The 17,478-nt window shown below is 46.8% G+C and overlaps 1 protein-coding gene across 5 annotated transcripts in view; it reads left to right on the top strand.

Moving 5' to 3' along the window:
- The window catches only part of Mroh1 (maestro heat like repeat family member 1), a 68,955-nt gene that overhangs the window by 28,044 nt on the left and 23,433 nt on the right, over window positions 1-17,478 (top strand). For all 5 annotated transcript variants that reach the window (XM_055626626.1, XM_055626630.1, XM_055626628.1 and 2 more), the window contains 10 exons: window positions 1,514-1,592; window positions 2,720-2,833; window positions 9,306-9,379; window positions 11,358-11,477; window positions 14,532-14,639; window positions 14,946-15,090; window positions 15,306-15,346; window positions 15,629-15,770; window positions 16,068-16,120; window positions 16,575-16,682. In XM_055626626.1, the coding sequence (XP_055482601.1) occupies window positions 1,514-1,592; window positions 2,720-2,833; window positions 9,306-9,379; window positions 11,358-11,477; window positions 14,532-14,639; window positions 14,946-15,090; window positions 15,306-15,346; window positions 15,629-15,770; window positions 16,068-16,120; window positions 16,575-16,682 (984 nt within the window). The remainder of the gene's footprint in view (window positions 1-1,513; window positions 1,593-2,719; window positions 2,834-9,305; window positions 9,380-11,357; window positions 11,478-14,531; window positions 14,640-14,945; window positions 15,091-15,305; window positions 15,347-15,628; window positions 15,771-16,067; window positions 16,121-16,574; window positions 16,683-17,478) is intronic.

Raw genomic sequence — 17,478 nt, 5'->3', positions numbered from 1 at the left:
AAGGAAGGAAGGAAGGAAGGAAGGAAGGAAGGAAGGAAGGAAGGAAGAGAGCTTATTGGTGCTGGAAGCTGGAAAGACAGCAGTTTAGCTTATGTGCTGTTCTTCCACAAGACCTGGGTTTAGTTTCTAGCATACACATGTTGGCTCATAAACTGGGACTGCATTTCTGGAAGGTCCAATGCTGGCACGAGGCACACATTTGATGCACATACATACATGCTGGCAAATTAAAACTCATATATGAAATATAAATAAATCAATCTTTTTTTTTTTTTTTTGAGATAGGATTTCTCTATGTAACCCTGGCTTTCCTAGAACTCACTTTGTAGACCAGGCTAACCTTGAACTCAGGGATCCACCTGCCTCTGCCTCCCAATTGCTGGTATTAAAGGCATGTACCAACATCACATGCTAAAAATAAAGAAATCTTTAAAAAAGAACTTAACAGGCCTAGCAGCAGTGGTGCATGCCTGTAATGCCAGCCCTCAGGGAGGCAGAGGCAGGTGGACCTCTATGAGTTTGAAACCAGCCTGATCTACAAAGCTAGTTCAGGACAACCACAGCTACACAGAGAAACCCTGTCTAGAAAAAAAAAAAGGAAAAGAAAAACTAACTTACCAGGGTGACTGTGGTGGCGCGTGCCTTTAATCCCAGCACTTGGAAGACCGAGACAGGCAGATGTCTGTGAATTTGAGGCCAGCCTGATCTACATCATTCTAGGACAGCCAAGTTATGTAGAGAGAATCTGTCTCAGAAAAATAAAATAAATTACTTCTCGCACAAATATTGGTTATAATAGTGCTGTAATACAGCTTCCCTCCCCCAGGTATGGTGGCACATACTTGTAATCTTAGCACTAGCGAGACTGAGGCGAGAGGATATGAGTTCAAGGCCTGCATGGGCTACTAAATCCTGTCTCAAAAGAAACAAAAGCATAGGCTGGAGAGATGAGGTGGTTCAGTGGTTAAGAGTATTTGTTGCTCTTGAAGACTGACCTGGGTTTGATTCCTAGTACCCACATGGCAGCTCACCACTGTCTAACTCCAGTCCAAGGTAATCTGACACCCTCTTTGACCTCCAGAGGCACCAGGGATGAATAGATTTTATTCAGGCAAAACACTCATATACAGAAAACAGTAGAGTAGATCTTCATTTTATTTTCCTTATTTGGTGTTTTGCCCGAATGTTTAACTGTTTTCTGTGTGTGCCTGGTACCCAGAGAGATCAGAATAAGCCTCAAGTCCACTGCAACTGCAGTTACAGTTGTGAGCTGCCATGTGGGTGCTGAGAATCAAAACCAGGTCATCTGGAAGAACAGCTAGACCTCTTAACCTCTGAGCTATCCCTCCAGCCCATCTATAAAATAAATAAATAAATAAATAAACCCAAAGGCAACAACAACAAAACACCTTTCCAGTACCCCTAGGTGAGGTAGGGCCACTCATCTGTTGCACGACAGGGCTGTGACAATGAGCGTGTCACCATATTCTCTGTCTGTTGTCTCCTGGAGCAGATTTGTGTGCCCGTGGAGTCCTCGAGCCCCCTGGTAATGAGTAGCCAGAAGGAGGTGCTGCGCTGCTTCACGGTGCTGGGTGAGTAGTGGCTTGGGTGACGTCTCCTGTACAAGGAAGCCTCAGAGGACATGTCTGAGCCAGCTGTCCTTTCTGTCTATTGTTATTATTATTAAAAACAACACAAGAACAAAACAGGATCTCACTGTCCTTTTTGAGGAGGATAATGGCTTCATGGCTCAGGCTGAGGAGGAGTTAGGGTCTCAAGCAGGGTCTTGGTTACAGCCCCCAAGTACCTGATCTTCATTGAAGTGTGTGTTATAGCCCTACTTCTCTCCTAGAGACTTCTGTCTCCCATTCCACACATTCTATCCTTGACCCTCATCCACAGCCTACTGCGTGGCACCCCTGTATGTGGCTGCCTGGCTCTAGCCATCAGTCTTACATTACATGACCCTCAGCGATAGGTGATAGCATCTTTCCCTCGTCTACTAGAGCCTGGTGGTCTAGGACAGATCTGTCCCTGTATCTGTGTTCTGTCAAGGCCTGCTTACTAGCTTGAGGGTCAGGTAGAGGCTTATGACTTGCCAGCTATTGAAGACCAGTGGCATTAGCACCCACTTAGAGCCTGGAGGGAGGGAAGGCTGGGAGACTGGTTCAGCTGGCCCAGAGTGTGGTGGGAGGGAGGACCAATTTTTACTGTCATTGACACTGGTTCACAAATGCGAGAGATTCACCAAGGTAATTTCCAAAAAGATTCCCATTGACAATGATACTGGTCCCGGCTAAAGATCTGTACAGGGTCTGAGTGCTTGGGAAGTGTTCTCTAGGTGCAGACCAGCCCAGAAGCAGGAGGATCTCTCAGGAGTTTCTTGTGGGCTCCCCATGAATTAAGCTAGAATGAAGTCCTGGTGACCCCAGGTCTGATTCTCACCTGCACTCTGTGGTGCCTAGACTGGTGTTGACCCCTGTGCTCTAACCCTTCACTTTATTCAGCCACACGAAGAAAACATTGGAGTGAAATTAGTGGTCAGGGAGTTCTGGTTTCCAGCATTCTCCACAGTATGCCTTTACCTTCCCTGTCCCTGTAGCTCCAGCTATACTATGACCAAGGTAGACAAAGTCAGTCCTGGCAAGCTTAGGGTGCAAGTGTGGAGCAAGCACAAAGAGACTGTTAGGCAGTGTCTGATGTGCATGTTGCCCTGCAGCCTGCTGCTCTCCTGACCGCCTGCTGGCCTTCTTACTGCCCAGGCTGGACACCAACAATGAGAGGCTCCGTGTGGGAACCCTGCAGATCCTGAGACACATCATCAACTCGGCTGGTGAGTGCCTTCTGTGCCTGAGGCTGGCCACCTGTGCCATGCTCAGTGTAGGGTGGTACCAGGATAAGCGATTAGCACCCTGCTTTGAATTACTGTTAGTGGTAGCATGTTACCTTGATGGTTTTCACAGTTGAACTTCATCTTAGTCATTGCTGTGACAAGACACCATAACCTAGGCAACGTATAGAAAAAAAGGTTTGTTTGGAAGCGGGGACAGTGGAGAGCAAGTGCACACGTGTGAACACATGATACCTGGGAACAGTACGCCTGTCCTCAGTGACACGCCTCTTCCAACAAGGCCACACCCCCTAAGCTTTCCCAAACCCTTCTACCAGCTGGGGACTAAGCATTCAAGTATATGAGCCTATGGGGCCATTCCCATCCAAACCACCAGACGTAGAACGAAGGGTTCCACATGTACTGGGCAGGTGTTCTACCTCTGGGCGACACCTTTAGCGCCCAGTTTCCTGCTTTTAAGGGAGACTTATGTGATTAGCGGTAAGCTTCCATAAAGATAATCATAGCTGTAAATGTGGGTTTGTGTTTTGGTGAATTTCATTCATGCCACATTGGGTGGCATTAGATATACGAGGTTCAGAAGGGTAGATCCTGTTGCCTGGGGCTCTTCCAGGCAGTGGTTCAAGGCACCAGAATGGACTCTTGGTGCTGTTTTTCTTAGGTGTGTGTGTGTCTGTGTGTCTGTGTGTTTACATTTGAGAGTTGACCAGTGGATTGGAATTCAGGTAAAAGGACACATGAGTTATGAAAGAACATATAAAAGATTAAGTTTTTTTTTTTTTCTAGTTTCAACTCTGTCACTGCTTTTTATGTGGTTGTTTTTTGTTTTTGGTGGATATGGACATAAAAATTAACTGATAGTGAAAATATAAAACCATAACGGATGCGTCATGGCTTCAGAATGGCCATTCTAACTGTGTAGAAGTTCACTGAGATGTATAGCATTCAGGACTGGGCAAGTGTTTGTTTGACTGGACACCTTCTAGGGTGTTTGTGTTTTTCTGTTTTTATTTTTGTTTTCTAAAAGATTTTTTTTATTTATTTTATGTATGAGTGTTCTGTACATATACATGAGTAGGGTATCAGATTCCAGTATAAATGTCTGTAAACCACCATGTGGTCGCAGGGAATTGAGCTCAGGACTTCTCAAGGAGGAGACAGTGTTCTTACCTGCTGAGCCATCTCTCTAGCCCTCTCCCCCTTTTTTGTTTTTGAGACAGAGTCTCTCTAAATACCCCTGGCTGCCTAAGAACTCACTGTATAGACCAGGCTGGCCTCAAACTCATAGAAATCCACCTACCTCTGCCTCCTAAGTGCTTGGATTAAAGGTGAGTGCCACCATATCCAGCATTTTACTGGAAACCTTCACCTAGTTCTGTGATGCTTTTATTAATTCCTTTATAGTAAAATGATTTTTTTGAAAAAAGAAATTATTTAGGGAGGAGGGAGTTCAACAGTGGTATGTGACTCTATACCTTTTTCATCTTTTGTATTGTTTTGTTTTTTGAGATAGGGCTCCTCTGTGTAGCCTTGGCTGTCCTGGAACTCACAGAGATCTGCCTGCTCCTGCCTCCCAGAGTGCTGGGACTAAAGGTGTATGTCACTACTACACGGTCATCTGAGTTACTTCTTAAATTGCACTTCAAAAAACCTGCATTCTTTTTACCTATATTTTATTTTTATCCTTTTTTTTTTTTCCAAAGATTTATTTATTGTTTATACAGTATTCTGTCTGCATGTGTGCCTACAGGTCAGAAGAGGGCACCAGATCTCATTAGAGATGGTTGTGAGCCCACATGTTCTTGCTGGGAATTGAACTCAGGTCCTTTGGAAGAACAACCAGTGCTCTTAACCTCTAAGCCATCTCTCCAACCTCTTAACCTTTTATCTTGAAGTATAGCTCACATAGAGAAATAGTACAGACAGCAACTGTTTTTCAGTGAGTGAAAGCGCAAGTCCATTTTTTTCCCACCTATGACAGTGCCCAGGGGCTACTGGCAGGTCTTTGGAAGGGAAGCTTCCAGCACTGTTTTGCATCTCATATAAGGAAAAATAAATTGCAAAGAATGGAGCATTTTGTATCTTACCTTTCCGTTGTTGTTTTGTTTTCTGTTCACAAAATGTGTGTATATCAGAGTTCATTTCATTTCTGTGAAGTTTGTTGTGAGTTTATGATTCGCTGGCAAGGGGTACGTGGATTCTTCCAGTGTCTAACCTTTAAGAAGACTGCTGCTCTTTCCATTTTTCCTGTGTATGCTTAGGTGGATGTGTCTCTAGGAGCAGAGGTTCAGATTGCAGGTGTGTGTTTATTTTAACACCACTAAGAAGCACTCCAGCCACCATTTCACTGTTTGATATGTCAGACTGTAAGAAAACAAGCCATCTTTCCCAAGGTTGCCCAAACCAGCAGAAGCCCTGATAAGGGAAAGGATGGAGCACACAGACATACTTTTTCTGGAGTCTAGTTTTATCTGTGCCGTATGTTGTCTGAGGCTATAGTTACCTCGGTTGCTTTAATACTTGGGAGTGCTCTGAGCTCAGGTTTGCATCAGTTCTCCTGGGGACTTAAAGCCATATAAAGTAGGAGCAGGATAGTAACTTCAGGAAAATAATAAAGCTGTATCTACTTGGTGGTCTGTTGCTCCCTGAGAAGCCCTAGTACTCTAAGGTGAACTTGAATGAGCCATTCTCTGGGCCTCAGTGTGAGTCTCCACTAGGACACAGATTAATTTTAAATTTCTCAGAAAAAGTCTACACAACCCTTACCTCAGTGAGTAGCAGCTGATTGGCCTTATCATTCATACCTCTGTGTCTAAGATTGCAAAATCTAGCTCTGATTAGTTTGTTTTTTGTTTTTGTTTTTGTTTTTGTTTTTTTTTGAGACAGGGTATCACTCTGTTATTTTGGCTGGCCTGAAACTCACTAAGTACAGCAGGCTGACCTTGAGCTCTTAGAGCTCTGCCTTCTGCTTGCTGGGATTAAAGGCATGTGCCACCCCCCCCCACTATGCCTACTTTTAACACTATGCCTTTTGGGGTTTTAACTATTTTATTTTATGTGTGTGGGTGTTTTACTTTGTGTGGCATGTGCATCTCTGGTACCTAGGGAGCCAGAAGAGTGTTCCTGAATCTCTAGAACTGGAGTTACAGATGTTTGTGAGCCACCATGGGGGTGCTGGAAATCAAACCCAGGTCCATTGGAAGTGCAACAAGTGTTCTTAACCACTGACAAATCTTTCCAGGCCTTTACTTTTAAGATGTTTATACGTAACCACGTGCATCTTTATAGATAAATAATAATATAGCTGTCTAGCTCTCTTTTTGGAACCTGGCCATCAATTTGTTTATTTGTTCTGTTTTCTTTTTTGTTTGTTTTTTTGAGACAAGGTCTCTCTACATAGCCCTAGTTGTCCTGGAACTCAGTGTGTAGATCAGGCTGGCTTTGAACTCAGAGATCCACCTGCCTCTGCCTCCCAAGTGCTGAGATTAAAGGCATGTGTTGCTATGCTCAGCTGACCATTGATTTTTGTTGTTGTTGTTTGTTTGTTTTCTTTGATTTTTTTTTTTAAGACAAGATGTCAGGTATCCCAGGCTGACCTTTGGTTTATTACACAGCTAAGAATGACCTTGAACTCCTCACCCTCCTGGCTTCTCCTCCCTAGTGCTGGGATTTCGGTGTTCACCTTCATACCTGTTCTTATTCGGTGCTGGGGTTTCCACCTTCAGCTTCATGCATGTCAGGCAAGCACCCTGCTAGCTTAGCTACATCTCCAGCCCTGGTTTTACTTTTATTTGTTCTAAAATGACATAACATACAATGGCATAATTCAGTGATGTTGAGCACTGCTCTGTAGACCAGAGATCTGCCTGCCTCTGGGCTGAGATTAATGGCATGCACTACCAGCACCCAGCGGGATGACATCTTTCTTACTGGACCGTCTATATAATGAAAACATTGTCACAAGCAGTGTATTACCTTTGTTGTACCCAGTGCTCTCGTTTTTCTTTTCTATCTTTCTTCCTTTTTAAAAAGACCATTATTTATTATGTGTATGTAGGCGTGGCTGCATGAGTTTGTGTGCAGGTTTTCATGGAGGTCAGAAGGCATTTGATGCTCTACTGGAGCTATGGGAAGTTGTGTGCTGCCTACTCTAAGTTCTGGAAACTTAACCCAGGTCCTCCACAAGAGCAGTAAGCATTCTTAGCTGCTGAGCCATCTCTCCAGCCTCTTTACTCCACCCACCCACCCACCCTTTTTTTTTGAGACAAGGTCTATAGCCTAGGTTAGCCTAGCTTCCTATGTCAGCTTCCTTAACTGTCCCGGAGCTTGTGGTCCTCCTGCCTCCTGAGAATTAGGGTTACAGGCACTTACCACATCAAGTGATAACCACTTCATAATATCCATTTGAAATTTATCATAAAAAGTGAAATCCGCCGGGCACTGTGGCACACTCCTGTAATCCCAGCACTCTGGGAGGCAGAGGTAGGCGGATCTCTGTGAGTTCAAGGCCAGCCTGGTGTACAAAGTGAATCCAGGACAGCCAAGGCTACACGGAGAAAACCCTGTGTTGAAAAAAACAAAAAGAAAAGTGAAATACACTATATAGAACTATAGAATGCTTCACAAATTTGAGTATTATTGCACAGGGTTATGTTAGTCTTCTGTGCATCATTCCATATGTGTGTTGCCGAATCAAGCACTTAATGGCCATTTTGAATTTCTTTTAAGTATTAGGAGATAAGCCAGGTCGTGCTGCATGCCTTTAATCTCAACACTCGGGAGACAGATGCAGGTGGATTTCTGAGTCTGAGGCCAGCCTGGTCTACAGGGTGCGTTTTAGGACAGCTAGGTATACCCAGAGAAACCCTGCCTCAAAACACCAAAAAACCTGAGCACTCTGGAGGCAGAGGCAGGCAGGTCTCTGTGAGTTCAGGGCCAGCCTGGTCTACAAAGAGAGTTCCAGGACGGCCAGGGCTGTTACAGAGAGAAACCCTGCCTTATAGCTGGCTGTCATCAAGAGGGAGCCCCGATACCAGCAGTTCACCCGGAATTTGTGAGAAATGCCCCAGCCACCCAAGACCTTTTATAGCAAATGTTAATCAGACTGGTGACTCTGATGCCAGTTCAATTACAGTGTCTTCAACAAAACTGCCCCAGAAGTTCTATCTAGTGTCTCAGCTGCCAACTGCTTAGCTTTTTAAAAGATATGCTCAAATTATGTTTACTTATTATTTCTTTATTGTGGCTACGTGAGTGCTGTGAAGAGGAGGTGGACATCAGAGGACAGCTCGTAAGAATCGGTTCTCTCCTGCCATGTTGGTCCCAGGGATGGAGCTCAGGTTATCAGTCTTGATGGCAAGCAGCTTTACTCACCGAACCATCTGCCCGCTCCCAGCTTAGATGTTTTCTTTTTCTTCTTTGTTTTTTAAAATTATTTTTAATTGTATATGTGCATGTCTGTCTGTAGATATGTGCACATGAGTGCAAGTGTCCATGGAGCCCAGAGGTGTCAGACTTCTCTGGACCTGGCTGTGAACCACCTTCTGGAGGTTTGGGAATTGAACTTTTCCTCTAGAAGAACAGTATATGCTCTTAACCACTGAGCCATCCCTCCAGCACCCACTAACCCCTTTAAATTCATCATCCTATTCATTATTTGCTTAGGCTAGAGATCGAGAATGAACCTTGAATGTCTATCCGACTGTAAGCCACTGTGATTTAGTGTTTTGTATGAAAAAGGGGTGGGATTTATAGAAAACACAATCTGAGGGGAAGGTAGAGCTCTTTGAATTCTGTTCCTACTGGTCTCAGTATTCTGCAGTTACAGCCGCCCCTTAGGTGCTGTTTGCACCCTCCCCCACAGCCTCTCCTGTGCCTCTCACTGGTACTGCTCATTCACAGTGACCTCTTTTGAATGAGCTAGAGATCAAGTCTCTTGAAAGGTGACCATCTTAAAAAGCCAGCTACATTTGGTGAGGCAAATGTGTTTGGTAGGGAGAACAAGTACACATGCAACGCAAAGAGTTTTGCCTAAATTCACTTACATAGAACTGAGCGCTTTCACAGTGGGTGAAAGACAAGACAGACGCCTCAGGTGGCTCTGCCTGAGGCTCCCTTAACGGGCATTTCGCTAGTCCCTTCGGTCTGCTGTGGTCTTACCTCTGCTTCCCCTTGCCTTGCCAGGTTTGCAGCACATTGCATTTTGACCTCAAAGGATTAAAGAACATAGTTCTTCATGCACAAGGACTCTAAAGAGAATTAAAAATCCCTTTTAGCTTTTTGATTGGGTAAAATGTTATTTGGGGATTTTTTTTTCCTTCAGAGCAATGGGTTTATGCTCCTACATGAGGAGCAATTGAGCCCAGATCCTTTGCGACCTGGACTTCAAGGTAGACGTGGATTGATGAGCAGTCTCTGTTAGCAGGGACTAAGCCATCTTGTTTGTTTCTTGCAGCTGCTCAAATGGAAGTTAAGAAACCCTTTATCCTCTCTTCCCTGAGGCTCCCTCTTCTGGACACCAACAGTAAGGTAAGGCAGACAGGTTAGCTTGGACCGTTGTTGGACTGGATGAGTTTTGCTCATCATGAGCAGCCAACAGAAGAGTGCCCAGAGCACTGGAAGTGCCTATCCTCCCGGTCTCCGGGAAAGAGCAAGCTGAGAGGTGTACACAGGTAGTGTGAGCAGACTGTATTTCCACATTGTGTTAGTGAACTGTTAGTGAACCTGAGCCACCTCGGGGCTGGTACCTGTCACAGGCCCGGAGTGTTCTAGCACCACCCTCAGGTTCACCATTCACGAGGAGTCAGAGAACTCAGGCAGCTGGAATAGTCACCGCTTACTACAGGGACTGTTTAAGTCAGCTGGGGAGCTGGGTGTGGTGGTCCATGACTGTAACCTGAGCGCTTGGGAGCCTGAGATAGGAGTTCCTGGCTATCCTGGGCTACATAACTAGACCTATCTCAAAAATGAAAAACAGCTGGGAAAGAGCCCTTGAGAACAGAGTTCAGGAGGGCCTAAACCTTTAGCTTCCCACTGCCTTTTGTGAGCAGGGCAGTGTTAGTACCCATTCCTTAGTCTTAGAGTTCTGAACCTTTAGCCCTGTCATGTGAATTGCTGGGATTATCTGTATTGCTACACTCAGCCTCCAGCCCCTCTGAAGATAGTACTGATACCATGCAGCCTACAGGCTCCCATCTGAATTACAGCCTTTGACTGTGGGAGGTGACCCTGGTCCCAGATCATGAGACATTCTTACCAAGTTGGATATCTCAAGGGCTCCCAGGAGCCCAGGACACAGGTCAGATTCCTCTTTGGGCAAGGTAGATCTTTCCCAGCTTTCTGAGCACCATTATGTTTAGCGGGACCTGCTTGCTCAGAGGCAGTAGGATCCTAGCCCTCCTTGAGAGCTACTGCAGTAGCTACTGTGTGTCCTACTGTTATTTCTTCAGAAGCTTCTGACACAAACTCCAGATCACAGCCTTCAAACCTTTATACCCAGGGACAGTCTTCCCTGATAACCCTATGACAGGGTCAGATAGCCACTGACCCAGACCCACTCTGTTCCCATAGCTTGCCACATTAGATGAATGTGACATGGGGATCACAGGAGGTGGGTGTTGATGGAGAATCTCAGGAACCTTCTTTGGGCAGTTTTGTTTGACCTGACATACCAGGAAGCAAAAGCATTCTCCAGATGAGACTGAAGGCTCCTGGGAGCCTGGTGCAAAGGGTTGAGGCTGGGGACAGAGGCCAGTGTCTGTTAGGGTCAGTGGGCTAAAGGAGACATTGGCTCTAAGTAAACATCACTGACTTTGGCTTTTGACTGGCCGTGCAGCCTCAGAACTAGGAATGCTTGGGTGATAGTTAAAGGTCTGAGAAACATTGCCTAGGGAAAGGGTCAAACAACCAGGTCCATAACATATCATAGGAAATATGGGTGTCACACAAGAGAAGCGAGCCATGAAGGACAGTAGTCCCATAGTGTAGGTCCAGATGAACAGTGCAGGTGGGATAGGTCTGTTATGCTCCAAAAGTGTAGTGGGGGAGGTAAAGCTGGAGAGCAGCATGCTTTGGAGCAGTCGTTTATCGAGCTGTTCTCATGGACTGTTGGATGAAGCTCAGTAAACGCCCATAGAGGAGGGCAGTTGGTGTGATGAGGTGACTTCTGAGGGGAAGAGTGTGTGGGGGATAGAGGTAAAGAGGGCCTTCCCTTGCAGAACTGCACATGTCACAAGGTGGCTAGCTGAGAGCTGAGCAAGCTTCCGTGAAGCCAGGTGTTAGGTCCTGCAGCAATTGTGGGTAGAGGTGGGTGTAGATGTACCTACCAGTGTGTGTGTGGGTCTAGATGCAGGTGCAACTGTAGGTACAGGTGTGTGGCTATGCTTAGGCATGTGCTGGGACAGATGTAGGAACAAATGCAGTACGTGTACAGGTGTGGGTGCAGGTGGAGCACAGGGCCAGATGTGTGCCCTGTGCCCCTTCCTAACCTTCTCTTTGTTCTGGGCAGGTGAAACGGGCTGTGGTGCAGGTGATAAGTGCCATGGCCCACCATGGCTACCTGGAGCAGCCTGGAGGTGAGGTGATGGTTGAGTACATCGTGCGGCAGTGCGCTCTGCCCCCTGACGAGGTAAGGACTATCACCATCAGACCCACCTGTTTCTGGATATTCCTGTCAGGCCCTTCAGCCTGTGTTTCTCTTGAGCACTGTTAGCACTGGTTACCAAGAACATCTACCCTGCCAGTGGGAGGCTATGCAGGCTGTGTGGGCTGAGGTTCCCCTTAGTTTCTGAGTCAGGGTCTCTGTGTCCTGTGCGTCCACTCAACAGATACCCAGCTCAGAAGCAGAGGCAGAGACAGAAACTTGATTCTGTTTGATTTTTTTTTTTTTCTATTTAAAAAGTTAACTAAATAAACACCAATTTCTTCTGAAGGAGAACAGGGCAAGACCTGGGAAATTAGACTGCAAGTAGTAGGTGCAGTAGGGCTGAGTGGCACTGGCCTTTCTTAGTATGTACAGAGCCTGGGTTCCCCAGGAAGGAAATGAGTGTGTGTGGAGCCGGCAGTTCAGTCACACACTAAACTAGCGAGTGTTGGTTCTTGCGTTGCCCGCTCTGGATCTGGTTTCTTGGGGTTTGTAAAGCCAAATGTCCTGTGGTCAGCTCAGAATGGACACATGCTGTGTTAGTACTTTTCTGTTGCTCTGATAAAACACCATTACCAAGGCAACTTAAGGAAGGAAGGGCTTGTTTGGGCTTCTGGTTCCAGAAGGATGAGTCCATCATGGTAGAGAGAGACACAGCAGCAAGTGGAACAGAAATCTGAGAGCTCACATCAAGCACAAGCACGAAGCAGAGTGAACAGAAAGTTGGACAAGACCACTCAAAGCCTGCCCCAGTGACATATTTCTTCCAGCATGGCTCCGCCTCCTAAAGATTCCACAACCTCCCCAAACAGCACTGCCAAGTGCAGACCAAGTGTTCAAATCCCTGAGACTTCAGGCACCATTTCTCATTCAAACCACCACATGTGACCTTCTTGAACCTCTGTTGTTGTGGTTTATGCAGTACCTCAAATAGGACTCCTGTGTTTAGCCTTTTAAAATATAATTTTAAAAAGTTTAGATTTAGCTGGGCATAGTGGCACATGCTTTTAACCCCAGCACTTGGGAGGCAGAGATAGCTGGATCTCTGTGAGTTTTTATTTTATGTGTATAAATACTTGCCTGCATGTATGTATGCATATCCTGTGTATGCTTGGTGATTACAGAGATCAGAAAATGGCAGTGGATTCCCTAGGGCTGGAGTTATGCATGAGTGTGAGCCGCCGTGTGAGTGCTGGAAACCGAACCAGGTCCTCTGTAAGAGCAACAAATGCTCTAATCCACTGATCAGTCTCTTGAGCTCCATAATTAATTTTATTCTTTGAAAATTTCATATAATGTATTTTGATTATATTCACTCCTTACCCTCCTCTAACTCCTCCAGACCCACTTTCTCTTTTTTTTACAAAAACACATTTACTTATTTGTGTGTGTGTGTGCTCCCACATGTCACAGCACATACATGAAGGCCAGAGGACAATACATGGGAGTTGATTGTCTCCACCATGTGGGTCTCGCGTACAGAACTTAGGGTGTCAGGCTTGATGGTAAATGTGTTTACCCACTGAGCCATCTTGTGGGCTTAGCCTGCATTTGTCTTGAAGGTCATAACACTGACTAGAGGTCATAATAACAGCCCACCTTTGGAGGAAGCCATGCCAAGGTTGTGGGCCTCACAGGTCAATTCTTTCTTTTTAAAAAAATTTTTTTCAGGAGTGTGTGTGTGTGTGTGTGTGTGTGTGTGTGTGTGTGTGTGTGTGTGTTGGAGCACATGGATCTGGAGCTGCAGGCAGTTTTGAATGGCTCAACATTGGTGGTGGGAACCAAACTCAGGTCTTCTGTAAAAGCAGCATACACTCTTCATTACTGAACCATCTTTCTGTCCCCTAATCTCTTTTTGACACTTTCTTTATTGCTGTGTGTGTATAGATGTGTGTAGGTGCATATGCTATTGTATTTGTGGAGGTCAGGGAGGTGTTTTTCTTCTTCTACCATATGGGTCCCAGAAAGTGCTTTTACCTGCTGAGCCATTTTGCCAGCCTAGGAGCCTCCTTTTGACCACTTCATCGGCGCAATAGCTTGTAGGTTGTCAGACCTGCGCTGAAGAAGGCCAAGGCTTCTGTTTGTCTTTAGTCCCAATAACTTGCTATTTGAAGGTTTCTTTTACTATTGGGAAAGTTGCATAGACTCCTGTGGTAGGAACTGTAAATTTTCTGTTGTTAAAATTGTAAACAACCATGTTTGGTTGATATCCAGGGAGGCCTGCTCTTTTCTGAAGAGAGACAGAGGAGTGGGTGGATGGGGGATCGAGTAGGGAATGGGAGAGGAGGGGGGAGGGGAAACTGCATTCGGGATGTACTAAATGAGAAAAGAATAAAGAAAAAGCCTACATTTCCACCTCTTAACACCCCCCCCCCCACACCCAAGAAAAATCTTTACTTATTTTGTGTACAAATATGTGTGGATAGGAAAACCGTTTGGAGGTCAGGGGACAATTTGTGGGAGTCAGTTCTCTCTTCCCACCATGTGCACTCTGGGAATCCAACTCAGGTTATCAGACTTGGCAGAAAGTGCCTTTATTTGCTGAGCTATCTTGCTGGCCCAACAAAGTTTTTTTTTTTTTTTTTTTTTTTTGAGTCAGTAGCCTATAGGAAACAAGACTAGAGCCAGAGTAGGGAGGAAAGGAGGAAGGAAGGGAGAGACAGAGACAGAAATAGAGAGACAGAGGACAGAGAGAGGGGTAAGTATGTATGTGGGTACAGGCATACACACGCTGCCACAGACCACATGTAGAACTTAGAGGACAATGTTTAGGAGTTGGTCTCTCTTTGTGACATTGGATCTGGGAAGCAAACTCAAGACCATCAGTCACAGCACAGAAAGTCCTGTGACTCACTGAGCCATCTCACCAGCTTTTCTTGAGTGACTTTAGTGTGCTTGCCTGTGACAGCCGACAGATGCTCTCAGGGGCAGGTTTGATGAGTCTGCCATAGTTCCTTTTCTGCCAGCCTTTTCCTTCCTCATGCTAACCTTGGTGTGTGGTCCGCCATCCACATATGCTCCTGTTTGCCTCTCCCCCAGCCTGAGAAGCCTAGCCCTGATGGGGAGGACCTGGCAGCAGATAGTGTGCGGGCAGTCAGTATCCGCACCCTCTACCTGGTCAGCACCACAGTGGACAGGATGGACAATGTGAGTGTGTGTCTTTGACTCCTGCTATCTGAGCTCCCCCTTCCTGAGATGTCCTGCCCTCCCTGTCCCTGACCTGGGTAACAAGTGAACAGTGGAGTGGAGAGTGTGGCCTTCTGAGGACAGTGGCTGAGCAGTGCTCAGAGGATCTCTTCACAATGGCAGGACACACTGTCTGTTTTATCTTGGGCCGTTCTAAAGCTTCCCTGCTTTTGTAGAGATGTAGAGATCAGGCCCTGTCAGCTCTACTGTCCTAGAAGCTGTGCCTACCTGCTTGCAGTCCACAGACCATGGCCCTCTGTCCCTCAGGTTCTCTGGCCTTACCTGCTCGAGTTCCTCACCCCAGTGCGCTTCACTGCAGCCCTCACCCCACTCTGCAGGAGCCTTGTGCATTTAATCCTGAAGAGGCAGGAGGCAGGGGCAGATGATTTCCTCGACCAGTACAACTCGAATGGTGTGGAGGCCCAACCACCTTGCACCTGACCCCAGTGCCGTGCCCTTACACCTGATCTATCCTCAGCTCCCTGCTCCTGCCCCTGCTGCTGATCTCACCCCCAACTGCTGCCTTTGCATGATATCCCACCCCAGCTGCCTGTTTCTGCATATGACCCCCATCCTTTTCCCCACGCCTACCCCTGCCTTGTAACTATTTCCATGTTTCTTGTCTAGCAAACCTCCCATCTCCCTTCGCCATGACCACAAGACTGCTGGTAAGAAAAGGGTCCATTACCGTGTCCCAGCAGGCTGTGGTTACTCTATTGTAGAGGAGAGGGCCTGCTATGTCCAGAGTCCCTGTCAGTTCTTGTGGCAGGATATGACTCTTGCCACTCTCTCATTGAGGTGCCTCCCACCTTGCATTTGCTGGTTTTCCTTCACTCCTGGGAAGGAAAACTCCAGGCGGGCACCGTGGCCTAGAAAGATGTCCTGCATCATCTGGGAGGTACAGGTGGCTCCATGCTCAGGCAGACCCCTTCTTCCCCCTCCTCCTTCAGGTTGTGTCTTCTAATCCCTACTTGGGAGATGGGCGTGGGGCAGCCTCCTTGCGCCTCCTGAAGGTTATACACTGGAACATCCACCCTTCGCTGGGCCAGCGGTGGGAGACAACCATGCCTGTGCTGCTAGAGTACCTGGATGGTGAGGCCAGTTAGGCGAAGGAGCCCGCTAGCCATCCCTGACCCCACTTGTACCCAGTATGTCATCAGGGCTACCTGATACAGACCAGGGTTTTGTAAATTGGCAGAAATAATCTATGCTGTAATCTAAGAAAGGGCCTGAATGGCTCAAGTGATGTTACCTGGTCATGTGTGGGAAGTGGTGCAGCCTATGGTGTGATTCCTCCTGGGAGTTCCCAAAGATGAGGTGGTACTGGGCACTGGGGTCCACTGATGCATGTTGGGATGACCCTGCCAATGGAGTTATTGGTCATTTCAGAGCACACTGAGGAAACCATGTCACTGAAGGAGTGGGAAGAAAAGCTTCTATTGGTGAGAGATGGGACAGAAAGCCAAGGGCCTGTCTGTGCTGCTCTGGGACATTCTGGGCCTGGGCATGGAGGGATGGGCAGCAAATGTGGGACTGGTGTATCTTGCCTTCCCAGGGACTTGTTACCTGACTTCATCTGGTAGTGTAACTAGGGAATGGGCTCATCAGTAGGAGAGTCTGGGAGTCTGGATGGTGGCTGACCTTAGGTTCCCAGGTCGGGGTTTATACCATCTATCAGCCAGCACCAAATCTGAGGCACTTTGGACCATCCTGGCCACAGAAAATGATCTTCCCTCCTTCCACTGTCCCCATCCTAGTTCAGAACCATTTGTGCTTTAGCATGCTACCCACCTTCAAAGATCACTTCCCAACAGGGGTCACCACAAGGTTATCATGTGACAAGCCCGGGCCTCAGGCCCTCCCACAGCCAGCCCTCACTAGCGTTCTCATCCACAGTTTCTACGAGACACCCTGGCCGTGGTATCTGACAACACATGGATTTGCCAGCTGAGCCAGGAGATGTGCAAGCAACTACCCTCTTACAATGGGACACCACAGGAGAAGGTGCCCAAGACAAGCCAGCTGGGGTCAGGGATCTCTCAGCCCCAGTCCTCAGTTCCTGTGCTTCGAGTGTTTGATCTTTCCTATCTGTGTCTTTGTCTCCTGACTCTGGCAGCCCTGGCCAAGCCAGGAAAAAGCAAGAAGGGTCAAGAGCATCTTCACTGCAGCTAACAGCTGGGAGAGGGGGGCTTGCTGCCTGTTATTTGTTCCTCAGACCAGCCCAGGGATCACCCTTCTGTCCTCATGGGGGACCCTTCCTGTGTCCTGATTGAAAAACAGATCTCCAAGGGTCCGAGCCCTTTTTTTTTTTTTAACTTTTATTTTTATGTGCATTGGTGTTTTGCCTGCATGTACATCCATGTGAGAGTGTTAGATCTTGGAGTTACAGACAGTTGTGAGCTTCATGTGGGTCCTGGGATTTGAACCTGAGTCCTTTGGAAGAGCAGTCAGTGTCTCTAACTGCTGAGCCATCTCTCCAGCCCCTGAGGGGGTACCTTTAATCCTAATACTTGAGAGGTAGGTAAATCTCTGAGCTCAAATCCAACCTGGGCTATAGAACTAGTTCCAAGACAACCAGAGCTACACAGAGAAACCCTGTCTCAAAAAACAAACAAAAAGGACTGGAGAGATGACTCAGTGTTTAATAGTACTGTCTGTTCTTCCAGATGGCTCACAACCATCTATACTGGGATCTGATGCTCTCTTCTGGCATGCAAGTGACCTACAGATAGAGCACACACATCTATAATATAAATAAATATTTCTGAAAGAGAGAGAGAATGCAGCCCTCCATTAGCAG

The sequence above is a fragment of the Psammomys obesus genome, unplaced genomic scaffold (assembly GCF_907164565.1).
Source record: "Psammomys obesus unplaced genomic scaffold, mPsaObe1.curated_primary_1811, whole genome shotgun sequence".
Classification (NCBI taxonomy): Eukaryota; Metazoa; Chordata; class Mammalia; order Rodentia; family Muridae; genus Psammomys; species Psammomys obesus.
Note: the sequence above shows the minus strand (reverse complement) of the source record. Positions and strands in the feature narration are given on the sequence as shown.